Genomic DNA, 26,754 nt, shown 5'->3' on the forward strand with positions numbered 1-26,754 from the left:
TAAACAAGTTTCTCGTAATCTTCAAACTTTCGATTCCATTTTTTATTATTATTTTAGTATAAAACAGAAATATTATTTATTTATTGAAAATTTTCCAGATAAAATTATATAAAAATTGTTTATATGATGCTTAAATACGACGATTTGAGAGTCATAATAGAAAAGAAAAACTGTTTTGAATATCTAAATCGTCTCCAAGTTATATACAGTCCCCTATTTGAATAATATTTCACTTTGACAGCTCGTTTCCGAACGTCTCCTTCCCTATATATTTAAGAATAAACTTTAAACATGTGAAAATAGTTTGCTGTTTATTTAGGACAAACAACATTTATGTTAATTAAAGATTCGACGAACATTTACGTAAATAAAAACTAAAATTTTAGACCTTTGAGATTTCTTTTTATAATTTTTCGTGAATCGTGAACCCAAACTTAAGTAGATCCATCATCATTATCCAGGAAACTAGTTCCTAAGTTGTAAATGTTTTGTTTCATTTCCCTAAGCAATTGGAATAGAGATTGTTGTTTATTTTCACACTTTTCGTTATGTATATCGTCAATTTTCTTTTATAAGATCATCCATTTCGAATCATGGTCATTTAGAATATCATATATTGTTTTTTTTTTTAAGCAGGAACCTAGAGCTTCGACATTTCCTAGAGGGATCAGTATCAACAAGAAACGTACGGTGATTAAGTCAACTAAATCCAAACATTGTTAATGAATCACCCAGTATATATTGTCCAGGTTAGAGAAAAATTTCAAAATATTCAACTACGTCTTGTTATTTAAATTCTTTCGTCATCCCGAACCGTGGAAATAAATAATTGCGGTATGTAGATGCCTTAGAAGGTCGTACCCTTTTTTTTTTGAAATCCTCACGTTTCGCTTCGGCGATTCGAAGATTTTCAACCATCGGAAGCGTAAAGAATAAGAAATAAGAGGGTTGTCGCTCCCGGTGGCCTTGACGAATGTTACACCTGCTTTTCATTAGTTCAGAGGCGGCGACACTTCTAATATTTCTTTTGGAGAATTTTTGGGCATTTTTTAAGCTCACCCAGTATATTTCACGATTCTTTCGCTACGTTATGCTTGATGGAAACGTATTGGTGAATGACCTCGGTTTTAAAAATCCCTTCTTGGCCCAAGTAATATAATTCATCCTATTTCCATTAGTTTCTTTGGAATTCGAATTTATCGTCTTTTACGACTTAACTTAAGCTGAACCATAAGTCAAGACGAGGATTTTTGTGTGTTTGTTATTCAGAGTATATCCGCTTATCTATCACATTTCATCATTATGACGAATTATACCGAACGGGTTATAAATTGCTAAAACTAGTTAGTATTTTTATCACCCTGTACTATTTGTTTTACGTACTGAAGAAGAAAGTCTATAAACGCACAATAAAAGTTGAAATACACAAATTTTTTGTAGAAAAGTTTTGTTTTTGTTTCTTAAATGACCTTTTGGTATCTTCCTTTCACCTTCATGATTCTACGCTTATAAAATTTCTGGTTTTTATTAGCATAAAACTGAACCAGGTGCGATTGAAGGTAATTGTGATTTGTGAAAATTTGACCATTCAAAGAATTTTGCAAATATGGTAATCAGATGGTATCAGATCAGGATTGTATGAGGGATGTTGCCTCACTTCCCAACCAAACTTCAATAGTTTCCCAAGATGTATGTGGTGACGATTTCACTATTCTGGTCATTTTCCTTTGATTCCTTCATCCAATTTCATTAATTGTTGGTAGTTAACATCAGAATTGATCGTTTGGTTGTTTGGAAGCAACTCAAAAAACACTACACCTTCGCAATCCCATCAAACTGACAGCATGAGCTTTTTTTGTTGTTTTTCAGCTTTCTATATGGTTTGTGCTGGTTCATCGTATTTGGTCCATGATCATTTACGAATTATTTTACTCTACAGCATCCATTTTTCATCACCAATGATGATTCTTTAAAAGAAAGGATTAATTTCATTTTTTCAATTTGTGTGATCAAATATCAAGCTTTTTAACTACATTTAGCCTCATCAAAAACCTCTTCAACAGTTATATGACGATCCTCTTCAATTATGACTTTGATTTGGTCATCATCAACTTCAGTATACCGACCAGAACGTTGCTCATACTTGAAGGGAGAAATCCTCAGAATGTAATTATTTTATACCAAATTGTGACACGTGTGCTATGTTAAGCAATCGGCACATATTTCTTTGTGAGCCGCAGCAGGTTTCTGGTAAGGTAAATTTTCTGCACTCCACAACTAATAACTTCAACAAAAGTTACATTCATGTGACCAGTATCACGTGACAAACGTCAGTCAAAAATAAAGCAACGCTATGGGTAAAAGGCGAAAATATTCAATTGCTAGCTGAAGAAAAATGAATCAAGAGCAAGGGAGAATTGTAGGAATAATTTTGTATAAGATTCAAACTCTAATTGCATGTTAATTTGTCCCAAAAATAATGAAATGATTACAAATTTTTGCTCTGCTCTGTATACTTTTCGTTATAAATTGCCCAATGGGCCGTTTCATTTCCACTTGTGCATTTTTTACACACAATCAATACAGTCACGGCTATAGTATTCGGTGACACTCCCATGTATACGTTAATGCATGTTAATGCATCATTTGGTTCATAACTTTCACTACTACGATAAATATTGACCAATTTAGGTATTTCCTTCGACAAAATTCCACGTTCAATCATATTAATTATAAACAACCGTTTGCAAATACCAGGATGGTACCAAAAGTACTTGACTTCATCTACAGATGGATGCACCTTCGTTATCAACTGTAAAATATTTGGTAGCGGATTTTAAGCGAGAACCAGCATCGTAGTGGTCGACCAAATGAGGTGACGACTCCAGAAATGTTGACAATCACTGCACACCCGAATCAAAAAAACAATCAAAACAATGGACTGTAAACAGAGAATTTTCATTGAAAAAGGAAAAACTATCAACGAACTTATTGCAACGTTTGAGCGAAGAAAATCAAGCGAAAACGTTTTTTTTTCATCATACACCATCATACATCATAATACACCAGATCACACACCAGTTATTGCGATGGTCAAAATTGATAAATTTTCTTAGACTAGACTTGAAAAAATGGATCGGTATTGAACAACGAAGAGGTGTTGTCGGCTATCGAACTTATTAGACATCTCTGGGAAAAGTGTATGGATGTAAAAGAAGTTTTTTTTTCCGAAATTTTCGTATTTTCTTTGTTGAAAACATCCTCGTAGGAACAGTTCAAAATGAATATCCTAACGGATGCTCTACAATATCTATTCAAGCTTGATAGTTGTTTAAGAATTCGAATAGAATTTCAAACGTAGCTATAAAGCTGTTATGTACCAAATGACGTTATTTTTAGCGTCAGAAATACTTTCAATATTACTTACTATTCAATTGATGTCATATAACGAATATTGCACGCCAAACCTGTTCAAATTAAACTTTAACTAGGATATACATTATGTTAAATAGATCTAGATACGATGTTGCTAAATAAGAATATTGCGATTAATTTTTTTTGCGAAATTTTTCCATTATTATTCATTCTAGATTGGTTTCTAGGAAGCATCTCTACACCTGTATACGAAGGAATGTATTCGACCGAAACTCGATTTTTTTTTTCATTTCGTATCTCTTCCTTGCATATTTCAATGGCATACGCAACCCACGCATTTAAACCACAAGATTTCCTTTGTTATTAAAAACGCATACAAAGAAATTTGTATGGTAATTAGTAAGAAATCTCGCGCAATTTATCACCTGTTAAACGTGTTTCGTAAAAGATCGAGTGAAGATGCAATTTTTTTTACTCGTTAGAGTAATTAGATTTTTTTTTCAAAGTATCAGGTAATTTTTGTCAAAATATGGACATTTTATTGCTAAATACTCCCGAATAATTAAAATTAATATAATTTGAAATAAAAACACGTACTCAGATGATCCTGGATAAAAGAAGAAGTGTTAGAATTGACAGTTTTACTATATAGAAAAAGATTTCTCGTTTACTAAATCTCGTAATTCGAGAAGTATAAATCGAATTTTAATTACACCCCTCGTATTCTATTTATAGATAAAGTACCACATGTAATCAGGGGTGGCACTCAAATAAAATGATAATTACGTAATTTTAGATAACAATAATAAAAAGTTGTAGGGTGAGGGTTAAATCCCGAGTAAATATATTAGTTTTTAACGAATTTCCTTGTTAGGGAATTTCTTTACGTACAAGGAAACAAATTTCTTTTCTTTCGATAAATTTTCCGATGATTATCTACACCTCTTGGGCCCACATTAGGCCCAATTTGCATACTAAAAGACAAACAAGTCTTCCAACTCCCGACTTGACTTTCCGATCCTCTTTAGAAAGCACCGGGAGTTAGTAGTACTTGTTGTTGCCCAGTACACGACGCCAACGATCTTGATCAGCCTCTGCGTCCATCGTCCTCTTGTTGGTACGTTGAAACGTTGATAAAATAGTGAACGATGATTAATTTGTTTGTGGTATGACAATAATTCAGCACGGAAATTGGTAAAATCAATAGAAATTTCTACAAGGTAGAATTGAAAATACTGCAATGCACCCTAAAATTTTTTATCACGAGTCGCCGCTGCCTGTTAGAGATCTACTACTTCCGCTTCGCATTTTATAAACTTTTTTTTCGTTTTTTACATACTTCTTACTGTTTATATTTTTGACGATAGAGGTACTAACTGTTTTCGACTGTAAACATCGTTAAACATAACCTCAATCATGAAATGATGAACCTTCCACCTTTTTGTGTTTGTATATTAGAAAACGAACAGATTTTCAATGCGATTTTAGTATATTTTTGAGTGAAAAATAGTTATTTGTATGTCAAGGACTGAAAGTGCTAATTTATTTCAGCCGCGGCGCACACAACATTTTTTAGACGACGCATAAGATCCAAAACTTTTTCAATTACATAGAGAATTTTAAATATATTATTTACTGAACAATATAATGTTTTCTTTTTCTTCGTCATTCATTGTTATGTCATTAATTTAGACAAAACTTCGAATAATTTCAGAAAATTAAAAATTTAAGGTTATGCAAAACCATCGAAGTGAAACTGTCAACGTTGAAGTGGCTACTCCAGAGCGTCCCGAAAATGTTTTGCAGTACGGAACTGTCACTTTCATTAGACGGAACACACAAAACGTCGTCTAAAAAATACTTTTCGATTTTGAAATACAACAAAATTAGAATGAGTTTGTTCGTGATTACACTATTAACGACCCTCGTATGGCATTTTCCTTTCTTTCAATTTTCATATTTCGCATGTTGGAAATTGATTTAGGCACGCAATCACCATAAACGATTAACTTTACAGATTAACCGCGGTCGGGTAGTTCGTATCCACGGTAACGAGTGTTTCCATTTCAATTTTTTCGAAAAAAATTTGAATCGAATTAAAAAATTTCCTTTTACTATTTAAATATTACGAAATCTCCATTCTCTTATTGCAATCTCTTTTCAAGGATGTTAAAAGTAAAATATTTCAACGTTGAAATCCGATGATTTAAATGTCCAATTTAAAAGTATCTTCCTGTATATGAGAGGAACGTAATGACGCGAAACTTTTACCTGTTCTATAGAAACCAGTATGTCAACAACAAAAATCGTAATTATTAATAATAAACTCACCTCCGGCAAATTGATTCCCAAGTTATTAGCGAGATTATCCATTTCTTTTTTTCAACAATGATTCATCTGAACATATTTGAACGTTAACCACTAGATTTACATCGACGAAAAAATATTTATACCCAACAGGTACTTCGAGAAACAATCCCGATGTTGTTCGGATACTTTTTCTCAAAAGTTTATAAACAAAATTAATTTTAATCACATCGCACTCGTTTAGCACCTAATTATAAATGAAAACGATTTTCCTTCACAACATTTCGATGAAAATTCCACTTTATTTAAATCGAGTTATCGTTTAGCGTCGCAAACATCACCAACTTTATTCTTGTACTGACTTGAAGAAACTTAATAGGATCCCTTCACGAGCTGCTTTGTCGTTCTTTAGATTCGTCCGAGGTAATCTGCGAAAACCAGTCAACCAACTATATAACGATTAGTTTAGAAACGTATTCCGACGACCAAAATATCACTGTGAGAGTGTAGACGATGGTTTGGTACGCTCTCAGCTTGTAACTTTGTGTTTGTAGCGACTAGGATGACCATATACGAATTTACTACGAGTTAATAAAGGAGCAAATATATCGGAGAGCTTGTTGTAGTTGAAATCTCCGCGGATGTGTTCTAACAACACTTTTTCTCTTAGACAAAAAAATCTACTTTTTATACTTTCTTTTAATTGTTTAAATTTGATTAAATTAATAAATGTAGTTTTTTTTTAGTATAAATTCATTATTAAAACTTTGGAATTTTATTATAAACGTGTTAGATGTCAAAAGTCTACATGTCTTGCTCTATTTTCCTAATTCTCTTTATAGTAAAATGCTTTTTATTTGCTGAAAGGGCTCAATCGAGACCTCCGGGGGCATTCAATACTTGAAGCTTCGGTTTCTACCGATATCGAAGCTCTGACCGGTGCTTTTGACACGGTCCGGATGAAACCCTTATCTATTCAGGACATCAAACCATGAAATCTTAATAAAGTCCGTTAAGAGTCCAAGAATTCATGATTCTAAGTCCATCGAACAACGAGTAGCCACCCCCCAAAGCATCTGATTATCAAAAGACATCGATTTTTGGGAATATGTTGTCTGGTCCCCTAGTATTCTACTGAATTATATCAAATTTCAAAAAGATTTTAAAAAAACTGAAGAAGGCTTTTTAATTGTTTTTAATGCTATAGATTTCGAATTCATTTTTTTTTATTTTTCACTTTTCTATTAACGAAATTTAATTTTTAATCTTACGTATTCGTTCAAGTTAGAGTTTTAACGATTCTAATACAATTATAAACACTTGGTACTTTTAAAATTTAAATACCGCTAAGCGCAAATATTTCGTCACCGTTTTATCACGTGTTTACTTTCACCTGTTGATCAAACAATTCGAATCCGAAGAAGCAACAAGTACGCGCCTTGTTAGCACACATCCGTTTCGATTAATTAAGAGAAGAACGTTTCGTGTTGCTTGACGGTAGGCAACACATATTACAGACTTGTATGAAATGTAGAGTAATTTTTCTATCGATTTCAATAACGTACATTAGTAACAAACGAACGCGTTTTTATTACCGATTCGTTCCGATTTTCCGGATTGCAGCAACAGTCCGCGCCAAACATCCGTTCAAATCGAAACTTCACTGTCAAAAAAAAAATCCTCAGTTTTCACGAGTTTTATAATAAATTTTTTAGATAAATCAAAATGGTGAACGTACCCGCGATCGGTATCGATTTGGGTACGACGTATTCTTGCGTCGGGGTATGGCAAGGAGCCAAAGTGGAAATAATAGCGAACGATCAAGGAAATAGAACAACTCCTAGCTACGTAGCCTTTACGGATACCGAAAGATTAATCGGAGACGCCGCGAAAAATCAAGTGGCTATGAATCCCAACAATACGGTATTCGACGCTAAAAGATTGATCGGAAGGAAATACGACGATCCTAAAATACAACAAGATCTGAAGCATTGGCCGTTCAAAGTTGTAAACGACAACGGAAAACCGAAAATACAAGTCGAATTCAAAGGGGAAATGAAACGATTCGCTCCGGAAGAAATCAGCTCCATGGTTTTGACGAAAATGAAGGAAACGGCCGCCGCTTATTTAGGAAGAGATATAAGGGACGCCGTCATAACGGTGCCGGCATATTTTAACGATTCCCAAAGACAAGCCACCAAAGACGCCGGCACCATCGCAGGTCGGTACAATTTATCGATCCCTAAATAATTAACCACCCTGTATAATGATTTATATTAACGTAGGTGGAGATTTCGTTGAAGCGTAACGTGAATTGTTTATTATGTTTTGATTTTTCATTGTACAAACTCCGGTTCAGTGATTCATAATTGAACTAGCATCAAACAATACGATTAATTTCAATAAGCTTCGTTATATCACTTTTCAAATGCCCTGTATCATTTCCTCGTACATTATCAACAAATATCGAATAATAAAAAGTCTCCTCGTCTTCAGCTTTTGCTTCATTTCCACCAAGAGGTGCGTCGAACACACCAGGAGTTGGCGATGAGCTAAAGATACAGTTTGATGTTTGGTCAGTAAAGGATCCAAAATACCAACAACTAGTACAAGAAATCTCCGAGGGAACACAGAAAATATCTAGTATTGGGTTCCACTAATTTGCTTCCAGAGGTATGACCCCACACGGTACCAGAATTCGTCAAAGTAATTTGCAGAAGAGATCACCAAGGGTTTAAAGAACGGAATGTACACTCTGCTTTCTTGGATTACATGAAAGCGTTTGATAGTGTAGTTCATTCCTGGTCCTCTGACGAAATACTGATTCGTAGGAGAATGTACAAGGGTGATTTCCCAAGTCCGTTGTGGTTGGTATCTAACAGAAACACCAACTGTACAATCTTTCCTGCATGGACGCAGCAAATGAGCGTCAAATCTCCACCGATATACATATGGAGTTTGGACTGTCTAAGTAGATATCGAGAAAGGCATTTTCATTAACGGAAATGTCCAACTACCGATGGAAGTAATGTACAGGCGATGGAAAACACAGAAACCTACAAGTTAAGTTGCTGGACCACCAGTAGGCGACGGGATCAAAACAACAAAAGAGCAAAGTCCGATTTAAAAGCAGCCAACTTAGTTCTGGTAATCTGGAATCCTGAAATAGACGAAAACACAGCTAGAGAGTATTCAGAGGTTGACACTAGCAATGATGGCGAAGAACAACAACCACCACTTGAGGCTTGATCGACCTCGTTAACCTACACTCTCAACAGGTTATGAAACTACGTGAATTCCTTCAAAGGAAATCGGATTATATCCAAGGTGGATGAAAATCTGGTCACGAAATGCAGTACACGGCCTCAACCAACCAAACCTGGTGAGCCTGACATCGTGGTGGTTGATAGAAGAGTCGATTCAGTCCTTCTCGTCGAAAATGTGAAAAAATCAGTAACCGGCACCGTGTCTTTGTTATGTAATTTAACGGTTCAATGATTAGGTTCCGAGCTCTCTTTATACGGTTCGATTTTTCTCTTCGAAACGTCTCATTGAATTATTTTTTTAAGGTCTAAATGTTATGAGAATCATAAACGAACCAACCGCGGCCGCTTTAGCCTACGGTCTGGATAAAAATCTAAAGGGTGAAAAAAACGTGCTGATATTCGATTTGGGAGGCGGTACTTTCGACGTTTCCATCTTAACCATAGACGAAGGATCTTTGTTTGAGGTTAAATCCACCGCGGGAGATACCCATTTGGGCGGCGAGGACTTCGACAATCGGTTAGTGAATTTTTTCGTGGACGAATTCAAGAGAAAATACCAAAAGGATTTATCAAAAAGCGCCCGGGCTTTGAGACGACTTCGAACCGCTGCAGAAAGGTAATTAATTCTCTATTGAATGTTTCCAAAATGCGGAATATCAGTTTCCGGAAGTAAGTAATTACTTTTCTTTGTGTACAATTGACATTTGATAAAGTAGATATTGGAAATTTAAAAATTTTGTAGATTTTGACTGAATTCGCTATCGATTGCTGTTGATCGGATATAAGAGGGTTGTCTAAAAATTTTTAAAAATAATCCTTAAATACAATTCGATGTTTATCCCAAAAAAATGATCCCCATTACGTTTACCCGCCAATTTTCACTGTGTCCTGACTTTCGGGAAACCCTATATTCATTTCATTTTAACTGGTATTAGAAGATTTTATTAAAATTTTGATAAATCGATATGAAATTGTAATGTTTGTAATTTCGGTTGTTATGCTACGGAATTCGACCTTGGGTAAAGGTCAAATAGCTTCCGTTCCTCAATAATGAACTTCCTGGTGCAAGTTGCACGCGAATGCGGCTTCATCGGATCAATAAAATGTCATTTAAAGGGATTTTTATAATGTTTTTAAAAAATTAAACATGTTTTGTAGGGCGAAAAGAACCCTTAGTTCGAGTACGGAAGCTTCTCTAGAGATAGACGCCCTCTACGAAGGCATCGACTTTTATTCGAAAATATCACGAGCTCGATTCGAAGAATTAAATTCGGATTTGTTCCGAAACACTCTGGAGCCAGTGGAAAAGGCGCTCAAAGATGCGAACATGTCGAAGAATCGAATAAACGACGTGGTTCTAGTAGGCGGTTCGACTCGCATTCCCAAAATCCAATCTCTCCTTCAGAATTACTTCGAGGGTAAAATTTTGAATTTGAGTATAAATCCGGACGAAGCCGTCGCTTACGGAGCCGCCGTACAAGCCGCTATATTGAGCGGAGACACCAGTTCTAAGATACAGGACGTGTTGCTGGTCGACGTGACTCCTTTGTCTTTGGGTATCGAAACCGCCGGAGGAGTCATGTCGAAAATAATCGAAAGAAACGCCAGGATACCGTGCAAGCAAACGCAGACGTTTACCACTTATTCCGACGATCAACCGGCGGTGACTATACAAGTTTTCGAAGGAGAAAGGGCGTTAACTAAAGATAATAATTTGTTGGGTAAGAAAACACGTTTTATCGCTTTTTCCAAAATTAATGAATGATTTTTAGGTACTTTCGATTTAACCGGTATTCCCCCGGCACCGAGAGGCGTTCCTAAAATCGACGTTACTTTCGATCTCGACGCCAACGGCATCTTGAACGTATCCGCTTCCGAAACTAGCACCGGGAAATCGAAAAGAATCACCATAAAAAACGACAAGGGTCGTTTATCTCAAAGAGACATAGAGAGGATGCTTAACGAAGCGGAGAAATACAGGGAAGAAGATAATCGACAGAGGGAACGAATAGGAGCCAGGAACAATTTGGAAAGTTACGTTTTTAACGTTAAACAGGCATTAAAAGACGCGGGTAATAAATTGAGCGACGAGGAGAAGGGGAAAGTAAGAAACGAGTGCGATAATTGCGTGCGGTAATTGACGTATCGGGGTAATTGGGAATTGGGCTAACGAAAGATTTTTTTTTCTTCCAGCTGGTTGGACGGTAACCAAATGGCGGAAAAAGACGAATACGAATTTAAATTGAAGGAATTGACTCGAGTATGCGGACCTTTTATGACGAAATTACATCGCGGAAAATCGGGAAATTACGGCACTTCGAGCGGAGATCAAGATGGACCAACTATCGAAGAAGTCGATTAGAAAACGTGGAAAATCATTTCGATCCAAAAATTTTTAGTCTAAAAAGTTTCTGCATCATTAATAAAGCTAGTTGAGAAAATATATATATATGTAGTTTCATTTTAATTGAACTCGTCTTTCAATTTCAGCCCTTATCCATCTCTGGAATGGATTTAATCTGGTGTGAGTTCATCCATTCTTGTATGGATATAGGAAGACAACTTTTTCAAGTTTTCTTGGGTCTAATTTGAAAACGGAAACGCTTTCCATGAATTGGGCGTTCGAGTTTTATTAGCGGATCTCTTAAGGTTTGTTTTCATCATCGAAAACTTTGAATTTTTAACTTTGGGCCCTAGTTATAGACAGGTCGAATTAGATCAAGTTGAAAATCATTAATATTCTTTAAAATATAAATAAAAATAGAATTTTAAAGTCTTAAACAATTCTAATGTACGGAAAAATTTATATTCAAGCTTAAATGTCGAAAAAATGAGTTTATCGCGTTTTTCAGCATAATGGTAAGTTTTATGAAGAAAATGCTTTATATAAAAATTGTATATCATAAAATCATCTACAAAAAAGGTATTAATACTTTTTATCCTGCGAGCCGCCGTTTCTGAGATATAACCGATCAAAAATTTGTTACATTTACAGATATGACTCTCATTTATCCATAAAATAATAATTAAAAAAAAACCCGCCTGCATGGATAACTACAATTAAAAATCAACTGAAAAGACTGAAACAAGATGAAAATCCAATGATAAGGTATTTTAAAAAACTAATGATTAGGTACTTAAAACCAGAAACATAAATTGAAATAGTACCAAAACAATGTACCTGCATATTGTACACTTAGAAATATCAGCACGGTAGTTTTTTCACTTTTTTGCAACATTATAAACAGAATTACATTCGGAGGCATGCACAAAGAGATAATAATTTATCATAGCATTAAATTTCATGCCTCCGACTGCAATTCTGTTTATAATGTTGCAAAAAAGTGAAAAATTTACCGTGCTGATATTTCCTCACGACATGGCGTCCAAAATCCGCCATTTTGTTTTTTTTTTGAATGTCTCCTATCTAAGAACACTTGGACTAATGAAACGAATCTAACGATACCTCAAATGTGAAAATTCGTTTAGCGGTTCTGGAGATACAAGGTAATAAAGAATATTACATACATACGCGTTAAAAACATAACCCTTCTTGGCAGTCGGGTAAAAAAACTCACCCTTTTCGAAAGATTTGCGTTGGGTTCGAACGTTTTGGAAAATTTACTTCTTCTAACTGCTCTTCTACTATTTTTAGATATTTTATTGGAGAGTTTTTTGTTCATTTTTTTGGGAAACACAAACATACATTCGAATTTCACTGAAAATTTTTTTGATTTGTGTATGTAATTACATCTCATCTCAACTGATTGTAATATAAACCGATACGCCTACAAATTCGAAATTATATAAAGGGTGTCCCACGACGGGTTAAAACTATCTGTATCATGAAAATTTCTACGTTTGGGTTTTCGGATACGACCTTTTTAACTAAAATATTTTCCGGTTCTACCGGAAGTCGACTGTAACATCGTTATTTTAAATGGAAGACCCTGTATATCAATACATTTATGAAATTTACGTAAAATTTCGGTATACTTTTGTCTAAAAACTTTTTTCGAAAAACGCATAATTTTTGAGTTATTAATTTTTTTTGTAAAAAATTACATATCCTTATAAATTATTTTTTTACGAGGACACCCTTAAACATATGAAAATGGATTCTGTTCGTTTACTTTTAGCAAGGTGAGATGTATTTAAATCTGTGTTGAAAAATTTTTCATTTTATACAGGGTGTGTATAAAAAGTGTTCGAATTTTAACTTCATAAATATCAAATTTCTTTATTAATTAAATAAAACCATCCCGTTTTTTTTTTCTATTTAAATGCATTCGGGGGTACAAAATAAGCCAAATTCATATATATATTTTCCTATACAGAAACCTTACCGTTATCCAGATATTGAATGTTTTCTGTAAATTTTTTGAGATGACTTGAACACTTTTTATATGCCCCCCGTATAAAATGAAAAATTTTTCAACACAGATTCAAATACGTCTGACCTTGCTGAAAGCAACCCAACAGAAACCATTTTCATATCTTCAATAATATCGTCGTAAAAAAATAATTTATAAGGGTCTGCAATTTTTAACAAAAAAATTAATAAACCAAAAAATACGCACTTTTCCAAAAAAGTATACTAAAATTTTCAACAATGTATCAATATAAAGTGTGTTCCATTTAAAATAACGAAGTTTCAGTATCGAAATAGTTTTTAATTGCATTAATTAATTACATTGTTGTTTTAGATAGAATTTCAATTATTGATTTTTCCGAAACCATCTTACGTATTTTATGAAGAAATTCATTAAATAAATTGCCCACTGTAACTATCTACATTTTTTTGATCAATTGTGACTGCCGATGGTATTCGAAAAGATATTTTATTCTAATTCATATCAAAAACAGACTCAATTTTAAAAATTCCTTATAATTATAAAGACACGTGACCTATCTAGAATCGATTACGCCCACAAGTTTTTTTTTTCCTTCGCTATGACGCAATCTACTTCGGGTTAACAATCGATCGAAACATTTCCAGGAAAAGAATCGATTTAGTAGTTAAGACGGCGTTTATCCAGAAAATACTGGAAAATAATTTTTTACGTGGATCGTAATGAAAACCGTTTTTCCAAATATATATCTATCGCAATTATGATTAATTTTGGGGCTTTTGAAGGGTTAATTATTATTAATTTTATTAGTTCATCGTTTTTTAAGTAAACAAAATGATTTTTTTTATTGTCGTCATTTTTGCACACGCCTCACATGTAATCGATTCAATTGGTGATGTAAATATTCAAATCACTTCGATTGATATATAGTATTGATAAAAATTACGTTTATCAATGATGTAAATAGTTGTTATCAAATTTTTTTATAACGTTATTCATTCAAAATGATTTTCCCCCAACTCGGTATAATGTTATAATAATTTATCGTATCTTTCAACTAATTTCGTACTTAACCAAGTTGGTTTAACTGAAACCGTCATACTGAACACACTGTTTACATCACCACTACACGATTACACTGTCTGTCGCACGTTTCGATACCCAAATTATCGTCTTCAGAGACTCAATTTATCTTCAGTCTCTGAAGACGATAACTAGGTAATCGAAACGCGCCTCAGACAGTGTAATCATGTAGTGGTTATGTAAACAGTGTGTTCACTATCTTCGGACTTCTTTCTTCAATTTCCTTTGCACTCGAGATGGTTAGGCAGGTGTTTAAGACACTCACAGATAACTTGGTCTTCAGTTTCCACCAGGGGCTCTCCAGATCATCCGTGATGCCCATGGTGTGAAGACGATGTCTTAGATGGCAGTGTCCGGTCTTCGCTTGTCTCATGCCAGTTGAAAGCTCGCAAATTATTGATATCGATAGGAAAAGATCGAACGCCGTTATCAAACTGTGATGGGATATGAGGTCAAAGCAAAAATATTTCATTAACACGTTTACTGCCAATTACAAAATAACTTATAATTCACCTCCCCAGAAGACTTTTTTTTCATATAATTCAATTTAGAAATAAAAGTTTTTTTAAAATTCTTCATTTTCTATACCTTTCAGGGATAACTTTTCATTTAAATTATCATCAGGGCCGGATTAAGCTAGGGGCTTTAAGGGGCTATTGCCCCGGGCTCCAGGTCCAAGAGGGCTCCATCATTTGGAAATCATTCTGTATTTTTTGATGTGTTGATACCACAAATCTAACGTATTGATATTATTTTGTGAATTTTTCCGGGTTTTTGAATTCCTTAAGGGGGCCCCGTCATTATTATAGCCCCGGGTCTTATAAATCTTAATCCAGCCCTGATTATCATTTTTAATGATTTAATGCGATTAAATGGAATTGTGGAAATTGCCTTGGCAGTGAACGTGTTAAGAGCCAAATTACCTTTGAAAATGTACGTGTTAAAATTTGTATATGTAATGTCGTTATATTACAAAATAGATTAAGAAAAGCTGTAAAACGAGTGCAAATTTTGGGCCTACAAATCTTATTCATAGTATTTTCGATTATTTACGTCAGAATTTTTTGAACTAAAAAAATATTTTGTCATTGTTCGTATCCGAATTGATGTTTCTCGAGCCGGTCCTGGCGACGCCTTCGCTAGACGTCACGGTATCGATTTTCAAAATAAACGATATAAGGCGTCTCGACGCCACGTTTGTACTACAACATTTCACACAAACGCGGAGTATCGAAATGTTTAGTGTTATTTGCGTTTAAAGTCTCTTTTAAAAGGACTTACAGGTAAGGAATTTGTTTTTTAATACATTTTATTCGTAATTATGAAACGTAATAATATAATTTCTACCGAAATTTCACTAAAAAGCATTAAAATACTCGAGCTTCCCTCCCCCCTATACTTTTGGAAAGTTGATCGAAGAAAATTTTCAAAATTATAGATCTGTTGGATAAAAAATATCGAAAAATCTTTCGTTATTGAGGGATTCTCCTAAAAATATTCCTCTTCTATTTTATACACCCCCAAGTGTGATACTGTAAACTCAAATAGAAGTTTCGGCCTCTATATAACGGATCCAATTAAATCTATCTTTTCCAGGTGTACATGTAAATTTAATATTGCTTAGATTGATACATAGTAAGGATATCTTCTATCTCAACCCCTGTAGATTATTCCAGTACCTTATTTTACCCCAATCTCCCTTATTTTCCAGTATTTCTCTATTGTATCCTATAGCTGATTCCACACAAGGAATCCAGATCTATAAAAGATTTAACCTTTTCTAAAAGATGAAATTTGCCGATAACTTTAGAGCTTAGAGCTCTAACATCTACTGCTTGGGAAATAATTGGCGTGTGGTTAGTTCTGTCTGCTGTTTTGAAGACATCCAACTTTTCATGACATTATTGTATTGTTTAATTTTGCGAAGTGAATTTTTTCTAAAGCTAAACCAGTAAAAAGTAATAAATAAAAATCGATATAAAAATATTTGTCGCAGGTATAAAATATTAGACGTAATATATTTTACATAAGGTACGTGTCGGTGACAGTTAATTAAATATTAGTTCGTTTATCATGAATTAAAGTGAAGGTCTCAGTTAGTCAATGCCACGTGATTTACACGCATGCGACAATTTTAAACAGAAATATATTTAAATAAAACAATTAAATAATAATTGCTTTTCAAAGTACTTAATTTAAAGTTGAAATTTAGTTACATGGAACTGGCTGATATCAAATTAAATAAACAAAGTACAAGTTTACAGACTTCTCTAAATATTAGTTCTCATCTTATACAATAATTATTAAAAAAGTTTATAAAGATATTTATGGTTAATTACAGTCACATTGATAATGATTAAATGATAAAACTTTAGAAGGTTTAAAGCTGACGATCTATAAATACGAAATACAAACAATTTATAGTGATGACAAACTGAATGAATGAAAAATTCATACGAGTAGTAATTGATAATGGTGCGAGGGTGTGATTAAGGCCGTTTTGACAGCTACTTATTAGAAACTAATAGTTTCTACGAGGGTCGTTGTTTTTTCAACCACCGATCGCTCCGTGTAGACGCTACGCGTGCATGCGCTGTAAGCGATTGCGAAACTCTCGCACTCCACAATCCGCCGTCAGTCGGCGTTGTGCTATAGCCGCGTAAACAATATTGACGCTCCCGCCAAGTATAATTCGTTTTCTACAGACTGAAGGTCTTAATGCTACAGAAATCCATCGGAGAATGAGTCTTGTATATGGGGAAAACAAAAAGATGACCCCGTGTAACGAGTTTGTCTTTGTCTACGGAATTTCCAAAAGTTTCAAGGTCTAATTTGTACTTTTTGAAGAGTGTAGCTTGTCCACAGATATGACAAATGATTTTTTCGAAAATTGTATCAATTTTTTGGTAATAAAATTATTGTTTTATTGGTTGAAGCGAAACTCTCGCACTACACAATCCGCCGTCAATCGGCGTTGTGCTACAGCCGCGTAAACAATATTGACGCTCCCGCCAAGTATAATTCGTTTTCTACAGACTGAAGGCCTTAATGCTGCAGAAATCCATCGGAGAATGAGTCTTGTATATGGGGAAAACAAAAAGATGACCCCGTGTAACGAGTTTGTCTTTGTCTACGGAATTTCCAAAAGTTTCAAGGTCTAATTTGTACTTTTTGAAGAGTGTAGCTTGTCCACAGATATGACAAATGATTTTTTCGAAAATTGTATCAATTTTTTGGTAATAAAATTATTGTTTTATTGGTTGAAGCGAAACTCTCGCACTACACAATCCGCCGTCAATCGGCGTTGTGCTACAGCCGCGTAAACAATATTGACGCTCCCGCCAAGTATAATTCGTTTTCTACAGACTGAAGGCCTTAATGCTGCAGAAATCCATCGGAGAATGAGTCTTGTATATGGGGAAAACAAAAAGATGACCCCGTGTAACGAGTTTGTCTTTGTCTACGGAATTTCCAAAAGTTTCAAGGTCTAATTTGTACTTTTTGAAGAGTGTAGCTTGTACACAGATATGACAAATGATTTTTTCGAAAATTGTATCAATTTTTTGGTAATAAAATTATTGTTTTATTGGTTGAAGCGAAACTCTCGCACTACACAATCCGCCGTCAATCGGCGTTGTGCTACAGCCGCGTAAACAATATTGACGCTCCCGCCAAGTATAACTCGTTTTCTACAGACTGAAGGCCTTAATGCTGCAGAAATCCATCGGAGAATGAGTCTTGTATATGGGGAAAACAAAAAGATGACCCCGTGTAACGAGTTTGTCTTTGTCTACGGAATTTCCAAAAGTTTCCTTGTCCACAAATATGACAAATATCACAATCTCTTCGGTGATTATTTCGAAAATTGTACCAATTTTTTGGTAATAAAATTATTGTTTTATTTATAGTCTATCGGAGGTTGAAAAAAATCTTTTAAAGACGTTTTCCCAAATTATATTTTATATTTATTCCAGACAATCATCGCGAATATTTCTAATCAATCATTTTTTATCAAAAAAAATCTCGATTAATTTTAAAGCAGACGATCATTATCGATATATTATATTCAAATATGTTTGATACTTATTTTTAGAAATGGAAATTTTGTAGCACGATAAGAAGATATCAAAATGTCTAATTAACGTACTTTTCATTAATAAAAAAAATAACGTAAAAAGGAAATTATGTTAATGTAAATGTTGTTATACTCAATCAAAACTTCTTACAACTTTGAATGATAATGGCATAAACTGAAATTTGATTTCAGACTTTTCTAGAAACGTTTTAAAAATGTTGAATATGACTGAACGTTAAGTAGGCCCTAGACTATCAAATGCTTAGTTTAAAAACCCGTTTGAAGCTTGAAATAAGCATTGACGGTGATGATTTTTCCCTTTTGTGGTTTCTCCTCTTCATAGCTATCAATGTTAAGGCCCGCTTTCCTCTACTTCGACTAAGAGTTTTGATCAAGTCGTTTGATAGTGTATGGCCTCCTTTACCTATCTACGTGACAGTTTGAACTAAACTGCTGTAAAATAAAAAATGGTTAATGACCGTGATGATCGGCCGATTTCCAAATTTTATTTTATTGTTCATTTTTTAGATTCATTTGAATGTTTCTTCAGCATTTTCGTTCGAGTTCAAGCTACCACTTGAGATAAATAATAGGGGGCCATACACTATCAAACGACCTGATCAAATGCTTGAAACTTTGATTGATGTGCGCTTCAAACGTACTTCAATCTTTTAATCAAAACTCTCAGTCGAAGTTGAGAAATGCAAAAACCACAAAAAGAAAAAAAACCATCACCGTTAATGCTTCAAACGGGTTTCTTAAATTATTATCAATCACGCTTGATACAATCAATTTGCTCAAACATTTAATAGTCTAGGGCCTAGTTAATAGGAAAGACATTTTTAAAACGTTTCTGGGAGAGTCTGAAGTCAAATTTTAGTTTAGTTTTTGCAATTATCAATTAGTTTGACCTCCCGGAACGAATACATAGTGAAAAACATCACGACAACCGAAAAAAAAAAACGATTAGCTGGTCATTTTTGAAGTATAATTCTCTAAATTGGATAGGATAATTAGTTTTTGACAAGTAGAAAGTTTAAATGACATCTGATCGCCCAAATTAGGACGAAATTGATAAAATCGTGTTGAAAATGAGGTATTTGACACACGTCAACGACCTCGACTATAAAATCATTGTTTGCTCAATAATAATTTCATATAAATTGTTAGATAATCGTGTTTGAACTGGAAAATACATTATTTTAATTGATTAATTAAATATTTCGTTGCAGATGCTGTTCATAATGAGATTAATATCATCTTTAAATTGGTGTTCTTATAAACATTTAGTGATTTCCAGTTACCATTATCAGACTGTGTACTTTTTAAATATCCCCTATTAATCACTAAAAAAAAAAAAAAGTAAAAACTCGTAGTGTTTCATCGTCATCTATCAACTTGTTGTTGACGAAATTTTATTTCCTCGAAACCGGGAATTGAAATATTCGTGTTCGAATACTCGAAAGGAATCAGCGTTCAGTGCGCGCGTGGCTTGCGCCACTCAAAGTGACATCAGCGTCTCGGAGTGGGAGACTCTCCAACTAAATATTTACCGTCCGATCGGAGACGTTCAACGTCAGTTTGCATCGAGTAAATTTGCAGTAGACACACATTTCTCAAAAGAAAAGTTATTTTCTTTTTGTTTTTTTTTTGGTTGGTTACCATTGTATGGGTGAGTAGTATAATTATTTACTATACCTTCGTTATGTTAAAATCGTTTTATAACCTATATTAGATACCTACATATCTATGTATATATATATATATATACACGTGTTCAAGGACGTAGCTGTGACATATTTTTAAAATTTTATTGTTCGAATTATTTACATTCGAGCAGAATGAAAATAATAATTTTTGTTGCGTAAAATCGTTTCACATCCTACAAAGAATTATTTTTATTTAATTCTATTTGGATCGAGGCCAGAAATTACAAAAATATTTTCGCATATGTTTCGCTTTCACTCTATATAATATAACCAAATATTTATATAATGAAAAAAATCTTTTGTTGTTTAGTTCTTTGAACTCGTCGTGAGTTAATGAGTAATATTTTTTTTTTGGTAATTGTTTTATTGTAAATTTATAACGCATTTGCAATCTGGTGATTAATGAATTAATTCGCACGTTATTTCCTTTGTTTTTACTATTTAAATTCGTTTCCTCAATTTATATACAGTTTGTCCACGTAAGTTGACGGCATATGGGAAACATTTTTATTATTAATTTTACGAAAAAAAGTTATTCTTTATAAAAAGCATAATCAATCTAGGATGCACTGGATGATAATTGTTTTTAAAAGTTTATTTAGAATTGTTTAATCAAATTTATAATTAATAAATGCAAAGCATTAATCTGCAAACTTAAATTTCCAACGTTATCGCAGAGAAAATGTAAAAAAAAATATTTTTTTAATGTAAATAAACAATGTTGAATATTTGAAACCTTTTTTTAATTTTAAACATCCTTTCTTTATAACAATTTTCGATATTGTCAAAAAGAAAGGTACTTTTTTGACAAACCTCGTATACGACTGAAAAAATTTAACATCTAACGATTGAATTTTAGGTTTTGGACCATGCAGAACTTTTTATAAAGTATAACTTTTTTTCGTAAAATTAATAATAAAAAAGTTTCCCGTATGCCGCCAACTTACGTGGACATACTGTATGTCAAATGTAAATACAAATTTTATAATCCAATTTTCTATTATTCAATTTTAATTTTTGTCCGCGTTTTCCAATTTTTTATCAATTTTATTTCATTAAATTATTCAATAATAATCGATTCGTTATTTGTATGAACGGACTATATCTTTTTACTACTTTTATCGAAAAAATGACTAAACATTTAAAAAGACTAACGTCAAAACATCTTCTGACGGTTTTAATAACTAGAAAATTAAAATATTTTTGAAAAAAAATCGCAATATAAACAAAATTGGTGCAAAAAAAATAAATGAAATCGATTTTTGGGTAATTGAATTCCAGTTTTTAAGTAAACGAATCCAAAAATTGACGTTAGTCTTCATACCACTCTCTTTTTGCTATAGAAAATAGTCCACCAACATCAATGTATATGTAGATTTGGGGTCTCGTATACACACCGACCCAAAAGATCTATTATATCCCCCATTCTTATTGGGATACTTGGGAACCTAGTGTTTACTGTTGATCAATCAATCCCACTCGTTTCTGCTGTAATTTCCAGAGATTTTCGTCTTCTATTTTACACGCACCCAGGTGTAGTGCTCTGGAGTTCCTTACTTCTAAAAAATGTATTATCTGCTAGGTCTAGCTTCTTCAGATGTGCCCCAATAGGACTCCTATTAGTAGCAGCCTTTCTCTGTCTAAAAACCCTTGCAGGTTTTGCTCTGTAGCTATGTATCCCGGAATCCATTGTTGGGTAATTTTATTTTTCTTATCTATCTCGTTTGGATTTTATAATATTGGACCATAACGTTCTGCTTGGTGTTTTGCTTTCAGTGTGTTTGGTTCTGGTTGCTTGCACTCCAATTCCAGTTCAATCTGTTGCTTTAGATCTATCCGTGAACTTTCTTTTAGAGTTTATTATTGAGGTGAAGTTTTTCTCAAAGCTAAACTTCAACATCATCCCGAGGCACGTCCCAGGTTTGGTCATCATTCGGGAACGATTTTTCCTTGATGATTCAATCATGTGGTAGATTTAGAATAACTTTTAGTACAGCTGTTGAACAAGATTTGTTGATGTTTGAGAGATCGATCCCGTATGTTTAGGTTACAACCCCAATTCCTCCCTGCAAATTTTCGACGTACCATTAGAGCTTTTGTGAACCATCAACTGTATAGTGTATAGTATAATTTTTTCGTTTACGATTTCAGAGCGTGATATACAGCCGTTAAAGTCTTTGTGTACCGCTGATCAAAATGCAGCCGGTCACGAGTCTTTTTCTAATAAAAGCGCGTCATACTCCGGTCCTATTCTTCCCAACGGAGAAACCAGTTCCGATAGGTAAATGAAATTAGATTATTTTGTTATTTTGTTAATAAATTGAGGATTTTAGATCGTTGGAACCAACAGTTGGCCGTTGGGGCTGCGAATGGCCGAGTTGACTCGCGAACGAGAACGCTTGGTCTCAAAATGGAACCCTCCTAGGGTCAAAGCAGGAGCCCGTCTACGGGGCTCACGGGGATTTAATCGGCGACGATGTCGTACGACGAGCCGACGCGGTTAGCTGCACTCTAGCCCAACTTATAGAAGATGAACAAGACAATGGTCTGTGGCCGTTGGAACATCCCTTACCTCTCCCGGGTTGGGAGGAGGAATACATCGTTCCTTATAGATTAAAGAACATCAGGGAATACGAAACGTTGGCGTGCGAAATCGAGATGCAACTACGCAAAGTCTTGGAAGAACACAATTACGATACCGTTGGCAATTTTTTGAAATTTTACGAAACGTTCCAAAAAAGCGGCAACGATAACCTACTTGAGTTTTTCCATCTGTAAGTTTTCCTTCAAACATTATTTTATAACAATTTAAAAACCCCATTTTCCCCAGATATTCCCCCCCGATAACTTCGGAACATTATACTTGCGTTGGATTGGCCTTCGAATTGTGGAATCGATTGAGATTCAATTTGGAAAGTAAGTATCCAGGTATAGGTAACCATATTTGCGTGGTATCTTGCGAGGAAGACGTCGAGAGTTCGATCGGTTACACCAACACTTGTAGATTCGATCCCGGATCCGTTCCGCACACCTTAGAAAAAGAACACGTGTTGATGTGTTTGAAAGTGGAATTTTCCGGAAGAACGGCGACCATGTTGTGCGATCCCGGATATCACGTTTCTAGAGTCGTCACCGTCATGTCGGACGGCGCGTATCCGCATACAGGTAGGTGCACGCATCCGAATTATTTTGATCGCATCGTATATACGTATATATGACGCCGATGTTTTAGGTTGGTTCATACAATCCGAAGACAACGATATCCGTAAAGAATACAATTACCAATTCACTCCGCACACGCATTTCGTCGAATGGAACGAAAAAACGACGAGGAAAGGTAAAGAAGAAACTTTCGTCGGAATCATCTACGTCGGTAGACCCTATTTGACCGCCGTCGATGTCACCGAAAGAAGAAATTTGGTTTACGGATTCAGAAGTTTGTTATCTAGGGATCAAAAGGGCGATTTAATCGCCGGTATTTATTTCAAGTTATTGATGAACGGGGACGAATTCACCATCTTTTATCAAAATATGGGCAAACAACGTATAAAATTAAAGTTTTCCGACTTTATGAAACCGGAGGTGAGTTTGTTGTAAACGAATCCTTTCTCTACGTACCATTTTATTAAAGAGACAACATTTCAAAAGATGGGCTATAATATAACCACAGACAAAGATAGGAAAACATCCCATCGTGATATTTTCATCAAAAACTTTTCCTTTTCACTTTTTTTTGTTCAAATCTTTAATTGACGCCAATTTTCGAAATTTATCAACGAAATCCCTCTTATTCTAAACCTCTATTAGTATATACACAGTGGCTCTAAAAATATATCGTAACGTTTTTCGTATTTATTTACACACCAAACAATACATAAATAGAATTCAACAAAGTTCTAGAATCGAACGGAAATAAATGAATAGATTTTTCTAGAAATTATTCAGAAGAAATACTGCAAATAAACCGCCTGCTAATAAAATAAATATAAGCTAATAAACGTCAAACGAATTCCGTTATTTATAAAAAATTATTTTGATCAAATACAAATTTACTAACGAAATTTTAATTCTCCAACCCCCGTATAAAACTTTTTAACGAATAATTTTCATTTTTTATCAGTTTTTTCTTTTTTTTTCACCCTTATCATATTTTTCGTTAGTATCTAATTTTCTTTCCCAAACCAATTTACGGCATTATCGATGAAAATATATACACAGTGGCTCTAAAAATATATCGTAACGTTTTTCGTATTTATTTACACACTGTATAATACACAAATCATTTATGTACTACAAATAAAATTCAACAAAGTTTAAGAATCGAAAAGAACTAAATAAATAGACTTTTCTAGAAATTATTCAGAAGAAATACTGTAAATAAACCGCCTGCTACTGAAATAAATATAAGCAAATAAACGTCAAACTAATTCCGTTATTTATAAAAAATTATTTTGTTCAAATTCAAATTTAATAACGAAAATTAACCAACGAAATTTTGATTGTCCAACCCCAGTATAAAACTTTTTAACGAATAATTTTCATTTTTTATCAGTTTTTTCTTTTTTTTCACCCTTATCATATTTTTGTTAGTATCTAATTTTCTTTCCCAAACCAATTTACGGCATTATCGATGAAAATATATACACAGTGGCTCTAAAAATACATCGTAACGTTTTTCGTATTTATTTACACACTGTATAATACACAAATCATTTATATACTACAAATAAAATTCAACAAAGTTTAAGAATCGAAAAGAACTAAATAAATAGACTTATCTAAAAATTATTCAGAAGAAATACTGTAAATAAACCGCCTGCTACTAAAATAAATATAAGCTAATAAACGTCAAACGAATTCCGTTATTTGTAACAAATTATTTTGTTCAAATACACGGTGATTCTAAATATTTTTTTTTATTCATTAGGTCGACGAAGGATTATTAAACACTCTGTCGATTTGTAACGAACAACTCAACTTACCGGAAAATAAATTATTGAACATTGTCAGGCAATCTGGCAAATTGATGAGAGACACAAAATTTCTTTTGCAGTTGTTGGACGTCGATCGCTGTATCAACTTGTTGTCCGCCAATAATTAAATTTATTTTTTCTTTTTTTTTTCGTATATATTTTTAATTAGGATTTGTTAAATATTTTAATCCCCTCTTCTTGCGTTCGGCTCATTTTTCTTTTTATTTTATATCAAAATATTTTTCTTCATTATTATTATTATTAATCGAAATCATAAACATACTAAAAGATTTTTATCGGTGTAGGTATGTGTGTGATTTTGTCTAATTTTCTTGGACTAATATGCAGTTATTTTTTTTTTTTTCAATATTAAAAATGCTTTTGACTACTGCATGTTAGTCTAACTATTAAAAAATATCTAATTATTAATTCTAAGTATATTCGTAAATCTTCTACACCTATAATCAGTAAGATAACGCCATTAAAATTTAGTTTATATCAGGTAAAGGGGTTACAAAATAGCCAGTTCATCCTTTTTCAACATTTATCTTTATTTCTAGTAAAATAAAGAAAAAAATTGATTATATATTTCAAGTCCTTCAAATCCCAAATTGTATAGAAATACGATTTTAGATAAATCAGTTGGTATTATGTTTGGTAATCTTAAAGGTCATTCGATAATAACGAAATCCCCGTTATATTACAGATTGATAATTATTAATATTTGATAAGGCTTTATATTTAATTATGATTAATAAACAATTTTAAAACAGCAATTTATTGATTCACATTTTACGTGCTTCTCAACAAATAACGCACTTTAATAAATGCTACATTTTGTTTTTAAATTATAAGTGAATCGATGTATTTTTTATTTTATCACTACTTAATATAAAATAATTTTATTGAAAATTTTTCATAAACCTCACGCTATGCTTTTTTAGATGTATTTTAGATATTGTTCAAATCAAATTGTAGTTTAAACTAATAAAAATGTGAAATTTATTTTTCTTTTTATTTACCTTTAAACAAACCACTTCGAATATATAAACATATATTTACCAAATCTTTGACAAATATCGAACAAACTCTACCATAAAGGTTGGCAACTTTTTTCTCATTTGTTGTACAAAAGGTATGCAACCAGTTTCTCGCTTATTATTATTTAGTAAGCTATGCAATTGTTATTACACTTTATTTGTGGAAAAGAATCGGAAATTTTTGTTTTATTCTATTCTGATAATCAAAATGTACGAATTGGAATTTATTTTTGAAAAATTGAACTATCGTTTTTGGGAATAGTTGACGTTAGTTCTAATATATGATTTGATGCATTCTTTTTGCTGTGGGGAATACGAAAAGTAGCAGTTTATGTAATTGCATCGTTTAATGGTATAAAAATGAGAATATATAAAAACTCGCGTTTCAAAATTATATTTTCACCAATACTACATTTTTAATATTATTTTGTTAATTATCCTATTAACAGTGAAAATTGAAGAATGATCCAATTAAATATGAAAAATATTCGAATCTTATCATGCTCCTATCGAACCAAATTGCTAAAAAAATTGGAAATTAAATAAACACAAAGATTTTTCCCGTTCTTCATAC

The 26,754-nt window shown here is 33.3% G+C and overlaps 3 protein-coding genes and 1 long non-coding RNA gene across 9 annotated transcripts in view; 3 read left to right on the forward strand and 1 right to left on the reverse strand.

Annotated features, from left to right (window-relative positions):
• LOC130895878 (tight junction protein ZO-1-like) overlaps positions 1-26,754 on the reverse strand; it is a 60,403-nt gene that overhangs the window by 27,026 nt on the left and 6,623 nt on the right. Inside the window, exon 1 of one of the 6 annotated variants that reach the window (XM_057803465.1) lies at positions 12,527-12,714. The exons of 1 other annotated variant lie outside the window; for it this stretch is intronic. In XM_057803465.1, the coding sequence (XP_057659448.1) occupies positions 12,527-12,706 (180 nt within the window). In that variant the 5' untranslated portion in view covers positions 12,707-12,714. Of the gene's footprint in view, positions 1-5,706; positions 6,082-12,526; positions 12,715-26,754 lie in introns of those variants that run through there. 4 more of the 6 variants (XM_057803467.1, XM_057803468.1, XM_057803466.1 and 1 more) reach the window with 4 other exon arrangements.
• Positions 7,262-11,391, forward strand: LOC130895882 (heat shock protein 68-like). The gene is made up of 5 exons (XM_057803476.1): positions 7,262-7,903; positions 9,252-9,564; positions 10,107-10,669; positions 10,721-11,081; positions 11,142-11,391. Exons 1-5 carry the CDS (start codon positions 7,408-7,410, stop codon positions 11,308-11,310), a joined length of 1,902 nt encoding a protein of 633 aa, XP_057659459.1. The 5' UTR covers positions 7,262-7,407; the 3' UTR covers positions 11,311-11,391.
• Positions 14,778-21,417, forward strand: LOC130895897 (uncharacterized). Its single transcript, XR_009059496.1, has 2 exons — positions 14,778-15,666; positions 19,691-21,417. It is a non-coding gene; the product is annotated as an uncharacterized LOC130895897 (long non-coding RNA).
• LOC130895789 (uncharacterized) lies at positions 22,206-26,145 on the forward strand. Its single transcript, XM_057803339.1, has 6 exons — positions 22,206-22,248; positions 22,319-22,448; positions 22,549-22,941; positions 22,998-23,332; positions 23,400-23,749; positions 25,095-26,145. The coding sequence occupies exons 1-6, from the start codon at positions 22,206-22,208 to the stop codon at positions 25,266-25,268; spliced, it is 1,425 nt and encodes a 474-aa protein (XP_057659322.1). The 3' UTR covers positions 25,269-26,145.

Source organism: Diorhabda carinulata, chromosome 6 (assembly GCF_026250575.1).
Source record: "Diorhabda carinulata isolate Delta chromosome 6, icDioCari1.1, whole genome shotgun sequence".
Lineage (NCBI taxonomy): Eukaryota > Metazoa > Arthropoda > Insecta > Coleoptera > Chrysomelidae > Diorhabda > Diorhabda carinulata.

Bases quoted from the DNA above. Each gene is read 5' to 3' on its own strand.
- LOC130895789 (XM_057803339.1), top strand. From the start codon at position 22,206: ATGTTTAGGTTACAACCCCAATTCCTCCCTGCAAATTTTCGAC. The intron at 22,249-22,318 runs GTACCATTAGAG...TTACGATTTCAG, and splicing joins CCTCCCTGCAAATTTTCGAC to AGCGTGATATACAGCCGTTA. The intron at 22,942-22,997 runs GTAAGTTTTCCT...CATTTTCCCCAG, and splicing joins CTACTTGAGTTTTTCCATCT to ATATTCCCCCCCGATAACTT.
- LOC130895882 (XM_057803476.1), top strand. From the start codon at position 7,408: ATGGTGAACGTACCCGCGATCGGTATCGATTTGGGTACGACGTATTCT. The intron at 7,904-9,251 runs GTCGGTACAATT...TATTTTTTTAAG, and splicing joins AGACGCCGGCACCATCGCAG to GTCTAAATGTTATGAGAATC. The intron at 11,082-11,141 runs GTAATTGACGTA...TTTTTCTTCCAG, and splicing joins GAGTGCGATAATTGCGTGCG to CTGGTTGGACGGTAACCAAA.